The 19,493-nt window shown below is 43.4% G+C and overlaps 1 protein-coding gene across 2 annotated transcripts in view; it reads right to left on the bottom strand.

Annotated features, from left to right (window-relative positions):
• Window positions 1-4,017: 4,017 nt before the first annotated feature.
• LOC106599824 (arf-GAP with GTPase, ANK repeat and PH domain-containing protein 3) overlaps window positions 4,018-19,493 on the bottom strand; it is a 219,631-nt gene continuing 204,155 nt past the window's right edge. For both annotated transcript variants that reach the window (XM_014191164.2, XM_014191163.2), the window contains exons 17-18: window positions 8,555-8,810; window positions 4,018-8,237 (exon numbers count right to left, since the gene is read on the bottom strand). In XM_014191164.2, the coding sequence (XP_014046639.1) occupies window positions 7,998-8,237; window positions 8,555-8,810 (496 nt within the window). In that variant the 3' untranslated portion in view covers window positions 4,018-7,997. The remainder of the gene's footprint in view (window positions 8,238-8,554; window positions 8,811-19,493) is intronic.

The following is a 19,493-nucleotide window of genomic DNA, read 5'->3' as shown; positions in this document are numbered from 1 at the left end:
TGTTTCGGGCTAGGCCCCTTAGTTCCAGTGAAGGGAAATTTTAACGCTACAGCGTACAATGACATTCTAGACAATTCTGTACTTCCAACTTTGTGGCAACCGTTTTGGGCCCTTTTCCTTTCCTATTTCAGCATGACAACTCCCTTGTGCACAAAGCGAGGCCCATATAGAAATGGTGTGTCAAGATCAGTGTGGAAGAACTTGACTGGCCTGCACAGAGCCCTGATCTCAACCGTTCGAAAACCTTTGGTATGAATTGGAATGGCCAACATCAATGCTCGACCTCAGTAATGCTCTCGTGGCTGAATGGAAGCAAGTCCCAGCAGCAATGTTCCAACATCTAGTGGAAATTCTTCCCAGTAGAGTTGAGGCTGTTGTAGCAGCAAAGGGGGACAAACTCCATATTAATGCCCATGATTTTGAAATTAGATGTTCGACGAGCAGGTGTCCACATACCTTTGGTCATGTAGTGTATTTTCAAAAATGTCTAAAAACACATTTTAACTTTGTTATTACGGAGTATTGTATGTAGATGGGTGAGATTTTTTTTAACATTTCATCCTTTTTGAATTCAGGCTGTAACAACAACAACATATAAATTAAGTCAGTGATGGCCCTGTACGCAGGTATACACAGTATAACCATTTACTTTCAGTGGGAATTGCGTATAGTCACTTCTTAATTAAGGATCGGACCCTTTTTTCAATTTTCGCCTAAAATGATATACCCAAATCTAACTGCCTGTAGCTCAGGACCTGAAGTAAGGATATGAATTTCTTGATACCATTTGGAAGGAACCATTTGGAAGGAAACACTTTGAAGTTTGTGGAAATTATCTGCTAAAAGATAATCCAAACAAAAAAACATGCGTTTGTTTTTTTTGGTTTTTCATCATCTTTGAAATGCAAGAAAAAGGCCATTGTGTATAATTCCAGGTTAGGTGCAATTTAGATTTTGGCCACTAGATGGTAGCAGTGTATGTGCAATGTTTTAGACTGATCCAATGAACCATTGTATTTCTGTTCAAAATGTTGTATCAAGTCTGCCCAAATGTGCCTAATTAGTTTATTAATACATATTCAAGTTCATAACTGTGCACTCGCCTCAAACAATAGCATGGTACTCTTTCACTGTAATAGCTACTGTAAATTGGACAGTGCAGTTAGATTAACAAGAATTTAAGCTTTCTGCGCATATGTCCTGGGAAATGTTCTTGTTACTTACAACCTCATGCTAATCACATTAGCGCATGTTAACTCAATCGTCCTGGGGGGGGGGGGTTACCAAGCCCATAGAGGTTAATCCCCACAATGTGTATCAAAGTAGTGTGGTGGAGATATACGCCGTATCAATTAATTTAGCTTATGGAACAGATCAGAATGTTTAGCTAAAAATGTTATTAAACTATTATTTTGAATTTGAATGGTCCTAAATGCAATTTGCGGGAAAACATTGTTCTAAAATGTGCACTGCACATGCAAGCGGATTCATGGACAGAGATAGAAACATCCGTAAAAAATGTTGAAAGAGGGGAGATCTAAGATGCAACAACTTTCATGGGTTGCTAATATGACTAGGATAATGTCTTTGGCTGCTAGACAATGAAAGAAAGCTGAAAGATAACCAATAGAACAGGAGAAGCATATGAGGAAGTCATTATCAAATAATTGCCTCCACGTTTCTATGGTGGATTTTGGCTATAAGCTACTTTGAAACAAGATAAGGCATCACTCATAATATGAAGTAAAACTCCCAGGTTTCAAACAATTAAGAAACAGCAAAAACATTGCAATGCTAATGATAGGCCTAAACGTTGTCTGGTATACTCTTAGAAATAAGGGTTCCAAAAGGGTTCTGCGGCTGTCCCCATAGGAGAACCCTTTTTGGTTCCAGGTAGAACTCTTTTGGGTTCCATGAAGAACCCTCTATGGAAAGGGTTCTACATGGAACCCCAAAGGGTTCTTCCTGTAACCAAAATGGTTCTGCCTGGAACCAAAAGGGGTTCTTTAAAGGGTTCTCCTATGGGGACAGCCAAATAACCCTTTTTGGTTCTAGTTAGCATCTTTTTTTTCTAAGAGTGTAGATGGAAAGGGTTTCCCAAAAACATTCTCACTTAAATGTAAAATAGATACAAAGTAGCCTGCCTACCGGCAGAATGATATTATGGTTATTTGCATCAATCCGGTGGCCATTTGTTTTGCAAAATCTATCTCATGTGCTACAGAAACACCACTAACTTGCCAGAAAATACCGACCCTACCGTTATGCTTATTTACACTGAGGTGCACCGGGGTTGGATCGCAATCATGGTTACATTAAGATACTGTGGAGCCGGCGCGCGATATAGATCGGAAAACGTACCTCAATGCAGGGATGGGATATACCACTGTACTCCAAATTGTACCTTTATCGACACTGATAATTCAAGTATGTTGAAATACTGCTTGTTTTCCATAAAGCTGGGCTTTCCATCCTCATGCTAGCTAGCAGTACCCACAGCAGCCATTATGGAATGACACATTGTGTTGAACAACAAAAGAAATGATTGCCTGACATTGCCATTCCAAAATAGCAGCAGTGGCCATGTTTGGTTAGTGGTGTTGCCAGAAGATACCGACCCTAGTAACGGTAGGGTCGGTATCTTCTGGCAACACCACTAACCAAACAACAGTGCTAGGTGCATTGGCACTTGAATAAGCAAATCTAAATATCTTAGATTTTACCCAGACCTCAAAAGTGGTCTCCTGATGTGGTTTAGACATTGTTATGGATTTCTATTTGTTTTTCTATTAAAACAGACTTTGAGAGCGAAACCCCCCAAAATTGGACAAATCTGAAACCTGTGAATTTCTGACTCAGTTGACAGCCTCATTTATCTGTTTCAATAGTAGGTCTACTATTAGCCTACTTGCACAGGACAGCTTGGGTTGGCCTGACTGTGAAAGACCAAAATGGGATTCATCATTTTAGGTCAGTCAGAGTTTACGGCACTGTTCCTCACTGAATTTTTCAAACACGGCACCTTTCCGTCGCCGGGTGGACCGTTTGGGAACTGTTTGGCAAAATTAGAGTATACACACTTCTCCAGGCACCACTACACCACTGGTGCTGACACTGTATAGGCTACTCTCTCAACTAAGTGTGTGCGTGTGTGTGTGTGTGTAAGCGCTTAAACACAAACATGTGGCTGTATCACCACCTCAGTCTGCAAAGAGGAAGGAAGAAGGAAAGAAAAGACAAACAGGTTATAAAAGACAACAGAAGAGAAAACCGAGAGGTGAAGCACAGAGTCACCCCTGTATTAGCGAGAGCAGATAAGCTAAAAATGAGGAGTGGATTAGTGGTGTGCTTTGACGCGTCTCGACACTGAGACCTTTCACTTTCCCCCGCCGCGTCATAATGCCTGTCATGCTGCCTGACACTAAGCCTGGCTCTTTATCTTAATCCTTACTGAGAGACTATTTGGACTATTGGGGGGCCCCCATGATGTGTATTCACACAATACACATTAATACCAAATGGAAAACAATACACATTAATACTAACGGAATACACAACATACACCAACAGGCTATCCTCAGTGTCCCAAAACGGATGCTCATTTGAAACACAGTACTAGGAGTGGATTGTCTTTATTGTCTGACGTCAATGGATCTGACTGAGTGAAGCTGGCTATTGATCCTACATCCATGAACCTACTGTATATAGAAGAATACTTTTAAATGTATTAATCCTAGATATTGAAACAGGAAATCATAAATCGGCACATCACATACTCATCCATGTACAGTATATCACACATACGATTAGGTAGGAAGTGCCATTAAAGAAAATGGAGGTCTTGTGTAAGACAGCTGAGTTTGAAATGTTGCCTTGGGAGTGGCCCCACGGTTTTTAAGAGTGGTCGCAACGTAAGCTTCTGCTTCAGATGATGCTAGCACATAGAGTACATACACAAGTACATCACTTACACAAGTCAGTCAAAGAAGATGCAAAGAGAGAGACACATTTCAAACATTTTGTTATTTCCCAAATCCAGGAAAGGCTACATTGTTTTATTGGAGTGTTTGATGAATAGGTCAACAGTCAGCCAAGCATCCAAGCACACAACAGCTAACTCTTTAGCTTTATGTTTTGTTTCACGTTCCGAACGTAAAGAGAGAAAAAAATACAATAGGAAAATTAAACAAAAACAAACAATATTTACATACTGCATTATAAATATGTCAAATGTACATCATTATACACAAAGTACCTCAAATGGTCAGATAATGTAGCTACATTGAGACCTAACCAAAGTACCTAAAAATATGCTTAAGAACAATGAAGAAAAAAATTGAAAAGTTATCAAAATAGGGTTTACAAGTCAAGGAAGACTGACTGTAAAAAACTGTTTGACTGGGAGCTTGTCTGGTCATAGAGAATCTTGGACCCATATTTACATCCTGGGTACGTCTGAAATAGTAACCTACTCCCTTTATGGTGGACTACTTTTGACCAGGTATCGCATTGAACTCTGGTCAAAAGTAGTGCACTATTTAGGGAATAGGGTGCCATATCAGAACAGCTTGTCTTTGGGGGAAAACATTTAGCTTAGAATAATGGTTATAGTCAGGCAACGTTAAGAGTAGTGGGGAAGGGAAATATTACAAGGGTGAATATGGTCCTATGGCATCAGGTAAGTATATACCTCAAACTCCTCTATAGGAAATAATCTACTACCGTATATCAGACATACTTTGAAATGTACTTGAGAATTCATTGAAATACGTTGGTGCCATGGTGGTTTGTACACATACTGTACACCTACTGTACACCAAAGGAAAAGGCCAACTCGTCAATGTAGTTATAACGTAAGGCTGTCTACAAGCTCTGTTGACCATCAGTCTAAATGTAATTTGGTTGAATCTGAGAGCCAATTCAGGACAACAGGGATGAAAGTGTATACTGTATTTCACACTGTTCCTGATTGACCACATCTTTATATCTTGTGGGTTTCATTAAACTACAAATACTGAGGGAACACAGCGGGGGGGGAGGGGGGGCAAAGCTGGTTTAAATGTCCTTATTACAACCAGTTTACAACCAGGTTATAATATGGTTGTAACCAGGTTGTACTGACGTAATTCCAACCAGTTTAGCCTGCTGGGAAATAACAAAACCATGTAGATAATGTAACAGGGTTAATATGAAGAGCCTTTGCCCTGTAAACATAAACACTGCCATAGTAAATTTAAAGACCAGAAAACTAGGTTTTAATTTCAAACCTTAAAACGGCAGAAGAGCGAAGAAAATGAAATGTCTCTATATACTTTATGCCAATACCACTTGAATGCTCCTGTTATGAAAGTCCCTCCTCCATCTTGTTTTGTCTTGTCTAAGTACTTATATATACACATATGATATTATCATGAAGAATTACCATAAAAACTGTCAAGTTATCTTGGCTTTTCTCTCCATCCCTTCTTGACCCTTTTAGTCTCTATCTCCATGGTTTGACACTTGAATGTACCTGTTTTGGTCCCTTGAGTAAGGGTGAGGGGTTGGATGGTTCGTTAAAGTCACATTAGTTGTAGAGGAATTGAGAGGGAAAGCTTCAAAACGACTCCAGTAGTCAACGTTAATCCACACCACTTCAGGATAATTCTTATTGGAGGACGAGCTACTGTTTACCAGGGGTTGGAACCAACCAAAATGACGTTCCAATCGTTTTGTTCTGAACAGAACCACTATTTATTGTATTCAGTTCCACTGTTCTGACCAGCAAAATAAAGTACTGAACCAGTTAGAACCCCAAAAAAGTACTGTTTTCTATCATTCCTTTTTGCCCTGTGGCAAAAGTATTTATTTTTTTACCTTTAGTTCATTAAGTTACCAATCAGTGCAGATAGAGCAGCTTGCTATGGAGCGGGCAAACTAGTTGTTTAAATGCGTGATGGACAGACAAGTGTAAGGGGCGAGATGCGATTCCCCCGGGTGGGGAGAGCGAAAGGGTGGAGGAGGAGGCTTGGCTTGTTATGACATGCATTATCCGAATTAAACCCACCAAATTATACCCTACCTACAGAGGAGCGGTTTCTACGGAAGCGCTGGGCCTTGGTGATCGGTGAGTCCGGTCCACTCTGAGAGTTCCGAGGGCTGGCTTAATGCTGGACCAGAGCTAGTTAACAAGCTTGTTTGTGCAGAGCTGCACCAGAATTAAAAAAACGTCTTCCTTTTCGTAGTTAATAAATCCAATGTAAAACGTGATAACTATAGTATCCTTAACTAGCATTGAAAAAAGTGAATCAATTCTTCTCTAGCCAATAAAAAAATCTGTCCCCATCTTCTGAATCACCCTTGTAATGTCAGTCCAGTAGCCTATGCTTCGGAGGGGGGAGGGGCAGGTAGCCTAAACACGCACCGGCAAAGATTCCCAGCTTGCAGGCAGACACCGGAATACGTTTCTGAGTGACAGAGTGAGGGCTTTGCATAGGCTTTTGGTTGCATTTCTGTGTGTGCCTGGAAAAAAATCCCCCGAAACATAAAATAAGGTTATTAACCGGTTTCCATGCTTTTAAAATAACAGGTCTGTTCTAGAACAATATAGATAATTTCCTCGCTTCTGTTTCACAAAAATGTTGTTATTTTCCTGTTTTCGGTTCAGTTCCCCGAACCGGTTCCAACCCCCTGCTTGTTACAGTGGTCTGTACTTGAAAACACCTTTTTTGCTCCAAAAACCTTTTAGTCAAACAACTATAAATGCTAGCCTTTTCTCCCAATGGTGTCCTTACACAGATTTACCCAGTCACTTCCTCTCTCTCTTTCACTCACACACAAGCACACGCATGTACACACACACACACCCACACACGCACCACATAGTTCACAGCAACAAAAGACATATAATCATGAGTACCAATATGCAGGGCCTTCGGCGACAAGAGGTGAACAGACATTCCATTATGCCTGCAGGGGCCAGGTTATGTGATCTGTGTCAAATAGTTATCAACACTCTTCAAATCCATCCAAAAATTACTCCAACAAAGATCTCTTAATGATACAATTTCCTTCCTTCAATCATTCCTCTGAATGATTTCTGATTGAAGAGGCATTTTTTTTTTTTTTACAAAAAACCAATCGACATGATGCTCATAAAACAGACCCTCAATTCCCATATAATCACGGATGATTTGCAAGCGGGACATGATCAGGGTGGAAGAACAAATGACTCACTTAACTATCTCCCAAAATTCTCCCATTGTGCAATCATCTCTGAAATGTCAAATTATGATTTAAACCTTTTGCCCGTACGTAAAGTATTTCAATCATTTTTTACCTTCCACCTACATAGGCATGCGTTGCTTTTTTACACGAATGGCATGTCAAGAGAGCTTGATGGCTTCACTCAGCAAACGCTGTGCGTCCAACGTGGAAGTTCCTTTGGAGTATCTAAAAGCAAAATGTTACCAAGGTGTTTATCTTTCTCTATATAGGCATGGAAGCATTATCAGAGGGAATTTGTCATTTCATAAAACAGCACAATATAAACACAGTTTGGCTCCAACAGAGGACGACATGAAAGGAAATGTTCAAGCATAGAAATAAACTGTTTTAGTAGAGAGGGGAGGGGTGAGCCATTCATTTGGTTGATGCTTAATAACAATAAAAAGATTTAAACTGATCATGAGCGTTACTGACAGACAGTACCGCTGTGCCAATGATATGAGGAAAACAACAACCAAACAAATACAATATACAATGTCCACCAGGTAAGCCTGCCTCTCTCAGCATCTTGGAATATCTCTATCCTGTCCATTGCGCCCAAAAAAGCCTCCACTGCCAGTCACTCAGTTTAGGTTACACAGTATGAAGCGGAATAGGAGGAGAATGGGGACTGGGAGAGTAGTACGGACACTGGGTCGTCTATGGGGACACAGTGTGTTTATGTTCACGGGCCTTGGTGATCGGTGAGTCAAGTCTACTCCGGTCTGCTCTGGGATGATCCACTCCTGGTCCTACATTATACTGACACTGCGGTTGAGCTCACTGAGGGCATTGTTGTTGTTGACGTTAGGGTTGGGGTTAACATTGGGGTTTCTGCGGCTCATGTTGGGGGTGGTGAGGCTGCTGCTGACCGGGTCATTGGGGCAGCCATGCTGGAGCAGGATGTCAGAACACTCCTGGCTTCCTGCCCGCCGGGCGCAGGACAGCGGCGTCTGGCCGCGCGCGTCCCGACTTTTCACGTCTACTCCGTACTGAGGGAACAGATGAGAGGTGTGAGGAGGAGAAGAAGTGGACTGGACAGAGAGAGGTGTAGCTGACATTGTGGTCTAGCTAGTTGAGCAGATTCACTCAAAGAACTCCATTTTCCTCAACAGCCAGGAGTTTTTCCAGGTCATGTCAACATGCTTAGGAAACACTCCTGGCCCTGACCATAACATTTTCCCTATCTATCTAACTTTTTAACCATCTTATCCTATTCATTATCATTCAATCTTTATTCAACCAGGAAGATAATCAACCTTTAATCAAGGTTGAAAACCATCCCCTCTCAAACCCCCAACCTACTCACCCAGATGAGAAGCTGGGTGATGACCACGTTGGCCATGGCACAGGACAGATGCAGGGCGGTGCGTCCGTCCCCGTCTCCGTACGTCTCGTTGACCTCCTCCTTGGTGCCGTGGGCCAGCAGCAGCACCACCAGCCTCAGGTCGTCCTCCACCACGGCCCGGAGCAGCTGCTGCCCCAGGGGCACATCCGACTGGGGGAGACCCACCAGGAACAGCTTCTGCTCATACTTAGCCCGGATCCACCGCTCCCTCTCCTCCCTGGTGGTGAGGAAAGAGATATGACATAGAGGGTTAAAGAGGGTCATTGAGGTTACAGAGGACCGAAAAACAAGAAACAATGATAAAATGAAATGGGATTTTCTATTAAATAAATAGATAGTTTGTAATCTAAAGCCATAATAATTATTCACAAGAGGACCTTTTTTGATCGGCGGGAGGGTAGGGATCCAAGGAAATTCTGGCAGGTTTTGAAGTAACTGTATTCCGCAGTACTCATAGGGCCTAGACCACATGCGGCCACTTAAGAACGATCCTTAAGAACAATCCTAACAGTCACGCCATTGTCTCAATCATGTATTTTCTCTAATTGGGAGCCTAGTGTAGCCTCTGAGTGTCAGGACACTGACGATGAAAGGACTCAGTGGTAGGGGCCAGATGCTGAAACTATATCCCACCTCCACTGATAATCGTCTGCAGCAGGAGAGTTACAGTCTAGCCAGCTATCTAAAGGTTACACATTGTGAACAGCATGTCTGCTGTGGACAATACAGGACAGGAGGAAAGGGGGACATGTTTTTATCAGTGCTGTCAGCCATCAGTCGGAAAGGGATAACTGGAGGATCCCCCACAAAGGAGACTTCCTGCGCTTGGGCCCCGGCCTCCCCTGGGGTGCCCGGGATGGGAAGCCGATCGATGGGCCTGAATGGCAGACAGAGAGGCGGACTGGAGCTGGGGCTGGGCCTCCTTCAGTTATAGAGCCAGAGAATGGAGAGGAGCAGAGGAGGAGGGATGCATCTCCCTCCACTCTCTGCTAGTCAGACTTCTATCTCTACATCGCTCTACATCTTGAATCTTGACTCCCCAGTTCTCTTTTCTCCCACCCACACACAAACTGCAATACCATCCAAATAGCATTGGATTAAAAAAAAAAAAATCAATACAGTGAATGGCTGGGCATGCTCAGTGTGGCTCTGACCCCGCGACCCCGTCAAGCGGAGTGATAAGGGAAGTAGAAAGGGGCTGTTGTTTGGGCGTCTGGGTGAGTGACAGAGAAAAGGGGCTCACACTGATATGGTAAAACGACTCTGTCGCTGGTTGGAGTGACAAGGATCCCCCAGGACACTGACTGCCAACGAGTCTGTATGGACACTAACGTCACTTTACACTTCAAACTATCAGTAAGTAAGCCTAGAAAGCAGACAAAATTACAAATAATTACAAAAAGCTCATGGCAATGTGTTATGTTGGAATGACGCCATCGGTCTGAAGACACACCATCAGAAATCCATGCCCAATATGTTGCTTTATTTTAAGGGGTATGCTAGTGTGGATATTGGACCAGAGTTTACAGTATACAGTGCATTCGGAAAGCATTCAGACCACTTGAATTTTTCCACATTTTGTTACGTAACAGCCTCATTCTAAAATGGATTCAATTGTTTTTATTATTATTATTATCAATCAACACACAATAACCCATAATGACAAAGCAAAAACAGGTTTGTTGATTTTTTTGCAAATGTAAAAAAAATTTACAACTTAAATATCACATTTACAAAAGTATTGAGACCCTTTACTCAGTACTTTATTGAAGCACCTTTGGCAGCGATTACAGCCTTGAGTCTTCTTGGGTATAAAGCTACATGCTTGGCACACCTGTATTTTGGGAGTTTCTCCCATTCTTCTCTGCAGATCCTCTCAAGTTCTATCAGGTTGGAAAGGAAGCATCGCTGCACAGTTATTTTCAGGTCTCTCCAGTTCGATTGGGTTCAAGTCCGGGCTCTGGCTGGGCCACTCAAGGACATTCAGAGACTTGTCCACTCCTGGAGCCGGTTTTCATCAAGGATCTCTCTTTACTTTGCGCCGTTCATCTTTCCCTCGATCCTGACTAGTCTCCCAGTCCCTGCCGCTGAAAAACATCCCCGCAGCATGATGCTGCCACCACCATGCTTCACCCTAGCGATGGTGCCAGATTTCCTCCAGACGTGACGCTTGGCATTCAGGCCAAAGAGTTCAATCTTGGTTTCATCAGACCAGAGGATCTGGTTTCTCATGGTCTGAGAGTCCTTTAGGTGCCTTTTGGCAACTCCAAGCGGGCTGTCATGTGCCTTTTACTGAGGAGTGGCTTCCGTCTGGCCACTCTACCTTAAAAGGCCTGATTGGTGGAGTGCTGCAGAGATGGTTGTCCTTCTGGAATGTTCTCCTATCTCCATAGAGAAACTCTGGAGCTCTGTCAGTGACCAACAGGTTCTTGGTCACCTCCCTGACCAAGGCCCTTCTCTCTCGATTGCTCAGTTTGGCCGGGCAGCCAGCTCTAGGAAGAGTCTTGGTGGTTCCAAACTTCTTCCATTTAAGAATGATGGAGGCCACTGTGTTCTTGGGGACATTTGGTTTTTGCTCTGACATGCAGTGTCAACTGTGGGACCTTATATAGACAGGTGTGTGCTTTTCCAAATATTGTCCAACCAATAGAATTTTCCACAGGTGGACAAACATTTTTATATATATTTTTTGGCGTGTTTTCTTAAAACTGCATTGTTGGTTAAGGGCTTGTAAGTAAGCATTTCACTGTGAGGTCTACACCTGTTGTATTCGGCGCATGTAACAAATCAAATGTTATTTTATTTGAATCAAGTTGTAGAAACACCTCAAGGATGATCAATGGAAACAGGATGCACCCGAGCTCAATTTCAAGTCTCATAGCAAAGCGGTCTGAAAGCTTATGTAAATAAGGTATTTCTCTTTATTTTTAATACATTTGCAACATTTTCAAAAAATCTGTTTTTGCTTTGTCATCATGGGGTATTGTGTGTAGATTGGTGAGGAGTTGTTTTTATTTAATCCATTTGAGAATAAGGCTGTAACGTAACAAAATGTGGGAAAAGTCAAGGGGTCTGAATACTTTCCGAATACAATGTATAGTACAGTATGTCACCTGCCAGGCCCACTAGCTCTCAGCAGCATCAGTCTTACTAAAGGGGTTAATTAGCCTACCTCTCCTCTCCACTGACAGACCTGGCCCACATCACAGCTGCCTTTGTCAGTGCCCGCACGGAATTTGATTAACTGCTAACCACCATTAATAGATCCTAAAGCTCAGCCTGGCAGATAAAGCAGTCACCCTGAACTCTTGCATTGTCCTTTACTCATTCAAGGATTGCTAATTACACTGGGAGAAGGGAAATTGTTTTTATGTTTAGTGAGGAGTTCAGTAATACCACAAAGCCTGCGTACATGCTTAGAACTAGTTATAAAGCATTATACCTCAAGGTTAAGTTAAGTGTTACTTATGCGATTCTTCAAAATTAGCTCAATGGTACAGGCATAACTCTAAACTCGCCTTACGACTTCCTGTAAAGCATTAACACAGTGGAAAAAGGATCTCTCCCGTGGGTGAATAACTATTTTCTTAAGGATGGGCGATTGGAGCAGCGATCGGAGCAGCCAGCAGTTTTATGGTGTAAGCCCTCCATCAAACCCCAGTCTGTCATTATGTGAGAACAAGGCTGGTAGCGGATCAATGGCAGACCAGAACCAGCGGATTTCTCTGGTTAGGAAGGTGACAGCCCCACCCCCCCTGGTTTCCACTTTCGAACACAGGAACCAAGTCCTTTTAAAAACATTCCCCAGGCTTTTTCTGAGTCCGAGAATCAAGTACGTGTCAAACGTTAAACTATATGTGATCGATTTGGTAATAGTCAGATGTACTGCCTAATATTTTGTTTTGGTAGAATCGGGAATTTGGGATGAAGTCAAATCGGGCAGTTAGCCAAGGTTTGCCTCAGAGAGCTAACCCACTGAATGAATGGGATCCCAGATCTAGGGAGGACAGCCCAGTGAATTGACATGAGCTAAATGAGGCAGAAAGTTAGCGCCAGGATGTGAAACAAAAAGGCTGAGAACCATTAAGAAGATGTCAGGTCCAAGAAAGGAGCCCAAGGCCCATACTCACAAAGCAGTCTCAAAGTAAGAGGGCTGATCTGGGATCAGGTCCTCCCTGTTAAATCTTATTCAATACGATCTAAAAGGCAAAACTGATTATATATCCTATTTGTGAACACAGGCCTTGAAGCCACAAAAAGACCTCAATCCCAGTAGTAGGGGTCCAAATGTAACCACGCTGGTACTATAGAGTTCCGTTTAAGAAAAAGGGAAGTGGCCAGTGGTGGTGACTCAGATTCCTCAGCTGCTACACCACTTGAAAGGTAGTCTGTGAAAGGAAGTGAAATGGTAATCCCGCCTCTGTCTTTTGTTTGAAATAGAACAACAATCCAAACAGAGGCAGGGTTTAGGCAGTCAGGGGGGAAAGCCGAGATCCTTGAAAAGGACACTTCCTCTCCGCAGGAGGAAGAAAAATAAAATCGGCAGATTTAGCATGTCAAAGCGGGAGGAGAAAAGAGGGGGAGAAAGTGAGGGAAAAGGAGAGGAGATAGAGAGTGAACTTCGTAAGCAGGGGATGATATTCAGGAAGTCAAGCCGATGGTTACCCTCGACACACGCACACACCGTGAAACACATACACTCACGCATGCACACACACACTGCTTTCGCCACCCTTGCACACATACTTGCTAAAAAAAAATCCTCTGTTGCTTAGGGGACAGAGGGGACTTGCAGAAAAGAGACAGAGCAAAGATCTCAATAATGTCTCTTTAAATGATAAAGCATTACTGCTTGGAGCAGCATGAACTTCCTCAGTAATTCAGTGTTATATCTGTGTGCGATGACTATATTTTCTTTACCACCTTATAGCTGACATTTGTTCCAAAAGTTTGCTAAGAAACAAAGCAGAGATTACAGTATCACGACTAAAGTCTAAAGGCACAGATGACACAAAACTGTCAAATAGGCTGTTAGATTCTCTACTTTTCAATCCTAATTCTTAATTTATATAAGAGCGGCATCAGTTGCAGAATAACCTGTGTGAAAATAAGTGCTGAAGCCCTTTTATAATTCTATACGAGTTCTGCACGTTTAGTTCCTGAGCTGGGCACTGGATTCTGACCTCCCCTTAATTAAGTGGCAAATGGCGGAATGATTCTCCTCAACCCAGTCCACGAAGTCAACAACACATGACTGCATCCACATAAAGAGGAACAAACAAGGATAATTAGTCAAGCTCCAAAGACAAAGACAAATAGGGATTTATTGAGGGAAAGAGAGACTGAGACAGAGGGGGCGGGACCATGGTAGCATTGAGTAAAATAGTAGTGAATAGACAAAGACCAGAGAATGACCACTCCAGGCCTCCTTTAATAAAGGTGCCATTGATTGGTCCACACATTAAGGGAGGAATCAGGATGTCCGTCCCACCATTACCACCACCAAACGCACACACGCGCACGCACACACACACACACACACACACACACACACACACACACACACACACACACACACACACACACACACACACACACACACACACACACACACACACACACACACACACACACACACACACACACACACACACACACACACATACACACACACACACACACACCACCCCATCCTTCAAACACAGTCTGTTCCTCCTAAACAATCAGGGTAAGCCCCAGCCCCCTACCTCCCTCCCTCCCTGCCTCTCAACATTCACTGCGGACACATCAAATAGATTCACTGAGAGTGAAGGAGTGGTGGAGGGGGGGACTAGGCAATCTAAACACCCCTCGCAGCGGGAGGGGGGCGGCTTGTATAGGACAGATTCCCATGCAACAGCCGGCCATTTCACTTCCACATATTGAGAGAGAGAGAGAGAGAGCTGGGCGAAGGGGACAGAAAGAGAGAAAAACAAAAGGGAGAGAAAAAACACAACAGAGCGAGAAAGCAGGGCCCCAGAGCTTCAAAGGTTGCTAGGGGCGAAAAATGAGAGAGCAACCCAGTAAATGAGACTCCCTACAGTCAACAACAGGGGTACAGTTTAGACGTTATCCTCAACCAAGAATAACAACTACATAACAAACATGATCTAGAATCTAGCTTTCTAGGATAAACACTCCTTTACTCATGTACATACTGTAGAATGTTGGGCCAGAGATAGTGGTTCTATAGCATGGTTCTAGAATGAGACTGTTGTTTTGTTTGGGTTGAGCAGTCTGGTTGAACGGTCTGGCCAGTTGTTCTATTGAGAGGCCAGTAGAGGAGCATCTGTGAGCCTTGGGCTAGCAGCAGACAGGGCAGGACGAGTTGAATATATTGTGACATTAATGAGGTTGTCACCGTCCCCATGATGGAGCGGCTGTGTTTTTGTGCCAGAGAAGACTAACACCCTTAAATGCTCTCGTTGTTAACCCCCTACTGCCCCTGTCCTCTCCAACACAACGCTGGGACAATGACATGTACACCACACATGCACCCAGTCACTTACGACAAACACCACTTGCAGAATGAATTCATTTCACCCAGCTTGACACAAATGAGCCTTCCTTTAATCAGATGGATTTGAAATGAAATGAGTCATCAAATGTAGTTGCACTACATGACCAAACGTACAGTTGAAGTCGGAAGTTTACAACACCTTAGCCAATTACATTTAAACCCAGTTTTTCACAATTCCGGAAATTTAATCAGAGTAAAAATTCCCTGTCTTAGGTCAGTTAGGATCACCACCTTACTTTAAGAATGTGAAATGTCAGAATAACAGAAGAGAGAATGATTTATTTCTGCTTTTATTTCTTTCATCACATTCCCAGTGGGTCAGAAGTTTACATACACTCAATTAGTATTTGGTAGCATTGCCTTGAAACAGTTTAACTTGGGTCAAACGTTTCGGGTAGCCTTCCACAAGCTTCCCACAATAAGTTGAGTGAATTTTGGCCCATTCCTCCTGACAGAGCTGGTGTAACTGAGTCAGGTTTGAAGGCCTCCTTGCTCACACACGCTTTTTCAGTTCTGCCCATAAATTTTCTATAGGATTGAGGTCAGGGCTTTGTGATGGCCACTCCAATACCTTGACTTAAGCCATTTTGCCACAACTTTGGAAGTATGCTTGGGGTCATTCATTGTCCATTTGGAAGACCCATTTGCGACCAAGCTTTAACTTCCTGACTGATATCTTGAGATGTTGCTTCAATATATCCACATAATTTCCCTTCCTCATGATGCCATCTATTTTGTGAAGTGCACCAGTCCCTCCTGCAGCAAAGCACCACCACAACATGATGCTGCCACCCCTGTGCCTCACGGCTGGGATGGTGTTCTTCGGCTTGCAAACATAACGATGGTCATTATGGCCAAACTGTTCTATTTTTGTTTCATCAGACGAGAGGACATTTCTACAAAAAGTACGATCTTTGTCCCCATGTGCAGTTGCAAACCATAGTCCGGCTTTTTTTATGGCGGTTTTGGAGCAGTGGCTTCTTCCTTGCTGAGCAGCCTTTCAGGTTATGTCGATATAGGACTCGTTTTACTGTGGATATAGATACTTTTGTACCTGCATCTTCACAATGTCCTTTGCTGTTGTTCTGGGTTTGATTTGCACTTTTCACACCAAAGTACGTTAATCTCTAGGAGACAGGATGTGTCTCCTTCCTGAGCGGTGTGACGGCTGCGTGGTCCTATGGTGTTTATACTTGCGTACTATTGTTTGTACAGATGAACGTGGTACATTCAGGCATGTGGAGGTCTACAATTGTGGAGGTCTTAGCTGATTTCTTTTGATTTTCCCATGATGTCAAGCAAAGAGGCACTGAGTTTGAAGGTAGGCCTTGAAATACATCCACAGGTACACCTCCAATTGACTCAAACAATGTCAATTAGCCTATCAGAAGCTTCTAAAGCCATGACATCATTTTCTGGAATTTTCCAAGCTGTTTAAAGGCACAGTCAACTTAGTGTATGTAAACTTCTGACCCACTGGAATTGTGATAAAGTGAATTATAAGTGAAATAATCTGTCTGTAAACAATTGTTGGAAAAATTACTTGTGACATGCAGAAAGTGGATGTCCTAACTGACTTGCCAAAACTATAGTTTGTTAACAAGAATTGTGTGGAGTGGTTGAAAAATGAGTTTTAATGACTCCAATCTAAGTGTATGTAAACCTCTGACTTCAACTGTATGTGGACACCTGATCGTCGAACATCTCATTCCTAAATCATGGGCATAAATATGGAGTTGGTCCCCCCTTTTGCTGCTAGAACAGCCTCCACTCTTCTGGGAAGGCATTCCACTAGATGTTGGACTTGCTGACTGCAGGGACTTGCTTCCATTCAGCCACAAGAGCATTAGTGAGGTCGGGCAATGATGTTTGGCAATTAGGCCTGTCTCACTGTCAGCGTTCCAATTCATCCCAAAGGTGTTCGATGCGGTTGAGGTCAGGGCTCGGTGCAGGCCAGTCAAGTTCTTCTACACCGTTCTCAACAAACCATTTCTGTATGGACCTCGCTTTGAACACGGGGGCATTGTCATGTTGAAACAGGAAAGGGCCTTCCCCAAACTGTTGCCACAAAGTTGGAAGCACATAATCGTCTAGAATGTCATTGTATGCTGTAGCGTTAAGACTTCACTGGAACTAAGTTCACTGGAACTAAGGAGCCTAACCTGAACCATAAAAAATTATTCCTCCTTCACCAAACTTTACAGTTGGCACTATGCATTTGGGCAGGTAGTGTTCTTCTGGCATCTGCCAAACCCAGATTCGTCTGTTGGACTGCCAGATGGTTAAGCATGTTTCATCACTCCAGAGAACGCGTTTCCACTGCTCCAGATTCCAATGGCATCCTATGATGTGGACTCAGCAACGGGTGTGGCTGACATAGCAGAATCTACTAATTTGAAGGGGTGTCCACATACTTTTGTATATATAGTGTATATGTTGCTTTAATTATACTCTATAACATAGAATAGAAGATAAAACACAGAGTAATTTGCTTCAGTTGGCCTTGCTGTAAACTGTGTACGTAACAAATAAAATTAGATTTGCTAGTTAATTTCCCCTATATACCTGGCTGGTGCTGAAACCCGTGACATGTTGGGTAATTAGTGACAAATCATTTCCAGGGCAGGCTGGGCTAATCAGTGACCTGTGGGTTTCATTTGGAGAGACTGCCACGGCACGGTGCTGAACTGGACGGGAGACCCCAGCTCCGCTCATTAATTAGTCTAAATGAATTACCCCACCTCCACCAGGGCTCCTGGCAAGGCCAGCTATTCTAAAGCCTCTTTGGAGAGTTGGATAGTTGCCGGTTGGCGCTCCTCGCACCCCTAACCTGTGAGTATCCGGAAAGGCTCAGCGCTCTTTGGTTTAGGGACTGGGGCTGTTCGACAGGAGAGAGGTTAAAGCTGGCTCATTATAGTTTGGATCCCTGAGCAGGCTAAACCACAGCCCTTTCTGCCACCCACACTGGGTTGGTGATTCTAATAACAGCTGAGAATTAGGGATGAGAATGAGGGAAGAATATGAGCGTTGACAGTGCAGTATCAATTCCATTCTCCCAGCCGTGTATCCATCCAGGAAGGACGGAGTTAAAAAGAGGGAGCAGTTTTGGAGAGGTTAGTGGTGTGATTCATTTTTATTACCGTGCAGACCCTGCAGGCGGCATGCAGGAGCGGCAAATTATTTCTGAAACAAAGTGGAGGAGGAGGCGGGTTCTTTTACTCGCTCTCTCTCCACTCCTCTGGTCGTCAGAGCAGAGCTATTACCTGGCCGTGGCCGAGGGCGCCGCGCGGCACAACAACCGACAGAGGGGTGACAGTGAGGTGGGCAGCACCGGTGAGGGATAGCCTTCCACATCCGTCTACGCTCCCAGACATCTTCCATCCCCAAATGAGACATGGGGGAGGAAGGAGAGGTTTGTGTGTGTGAGGTGGAGCCCCCCTCTTCCTTCCCCGTCAATATAGTCAGTAGTGTTTTCCCTCACAAGTGTGTGTGTGTGTGTGTGCACATAATGTTTTCTCTCAGGAGTGTGAGTGTATAGTGTTTCCTCTCACATGTGTGCCAGACAATTAGAGGTGGCGTGGAAAACACGCCGACTGGCAGACACTAATTAAAGGAACAACTCCCTTCCAATATGCTGACTGGAGAAAGATTGAATTTCTCTATGAGATTTATGGCTCAGAAGAAATGTATGTCATCAAGATCTATTGATGTATACACACGCCTTTTATGGCACACCAATATCTACATCTTTCTTATTCAGACTTTATTAAATTATTGGGTGATACATTTTAAACTCTCTCTGAAAGCTGTTGATGGCACTGGAGAAGTCTGATCAAAAATACAAAATGCATTTTGGTTCTTTAAAGATACAAGCCACTACAAAATCCCACCACAACATTAGCCTACACGATGAGTACCGATATCTACATAAATCTGACTACAAAGCAAATCTGTGCAGACCTCTTTCACATAAGAATTCCTAAAAAAGCTAAACTAATCTTGTGGATGAACACCTTTTAAGTTAACATTTCAAAACGCGAGCCGGCAGAACTAGTGTAGCAGGAGACATTCAATCAGATGTGAGGCTCGTCTTCAGGTAGTTACTGAGTCGTTTAGATTAGGTGTCACTAATGTTTAGGAGGAGGTGGGGTGGGAACGCTACACCAGCTGCCTGGATGCCATCACAAAGCTGCTCCATGTCACCACGGTGACACAATTAACATCAGAACCACTTCAAGTCCAGGGGGAGGAGCAAGTGTGGAGACAATAGAGATCTGTATATTTAATCTTAACGTTTCATCTGTATGGATGAGACAACAAAGTAACGGTGGGGATCAGAAG

Source organism: Salmo salar, chromosome ssa03 (assembly GCF_905237065.1).
Source record: "Salmo salar chromosome ssa03, Ssal_v3.1, whole genome shotgun sequence".
NCBI classification, from domain to species: Eukaryota; Metazoa; Chordata; class Actinopteri; order Salmoniformes; family Salmonidae; genus Salmo; species Salmo salar.
Note: the sequence above shows the minus strand (reverse complement) of the source record. Positions and strands in the feature narration are given on the sequence as shown.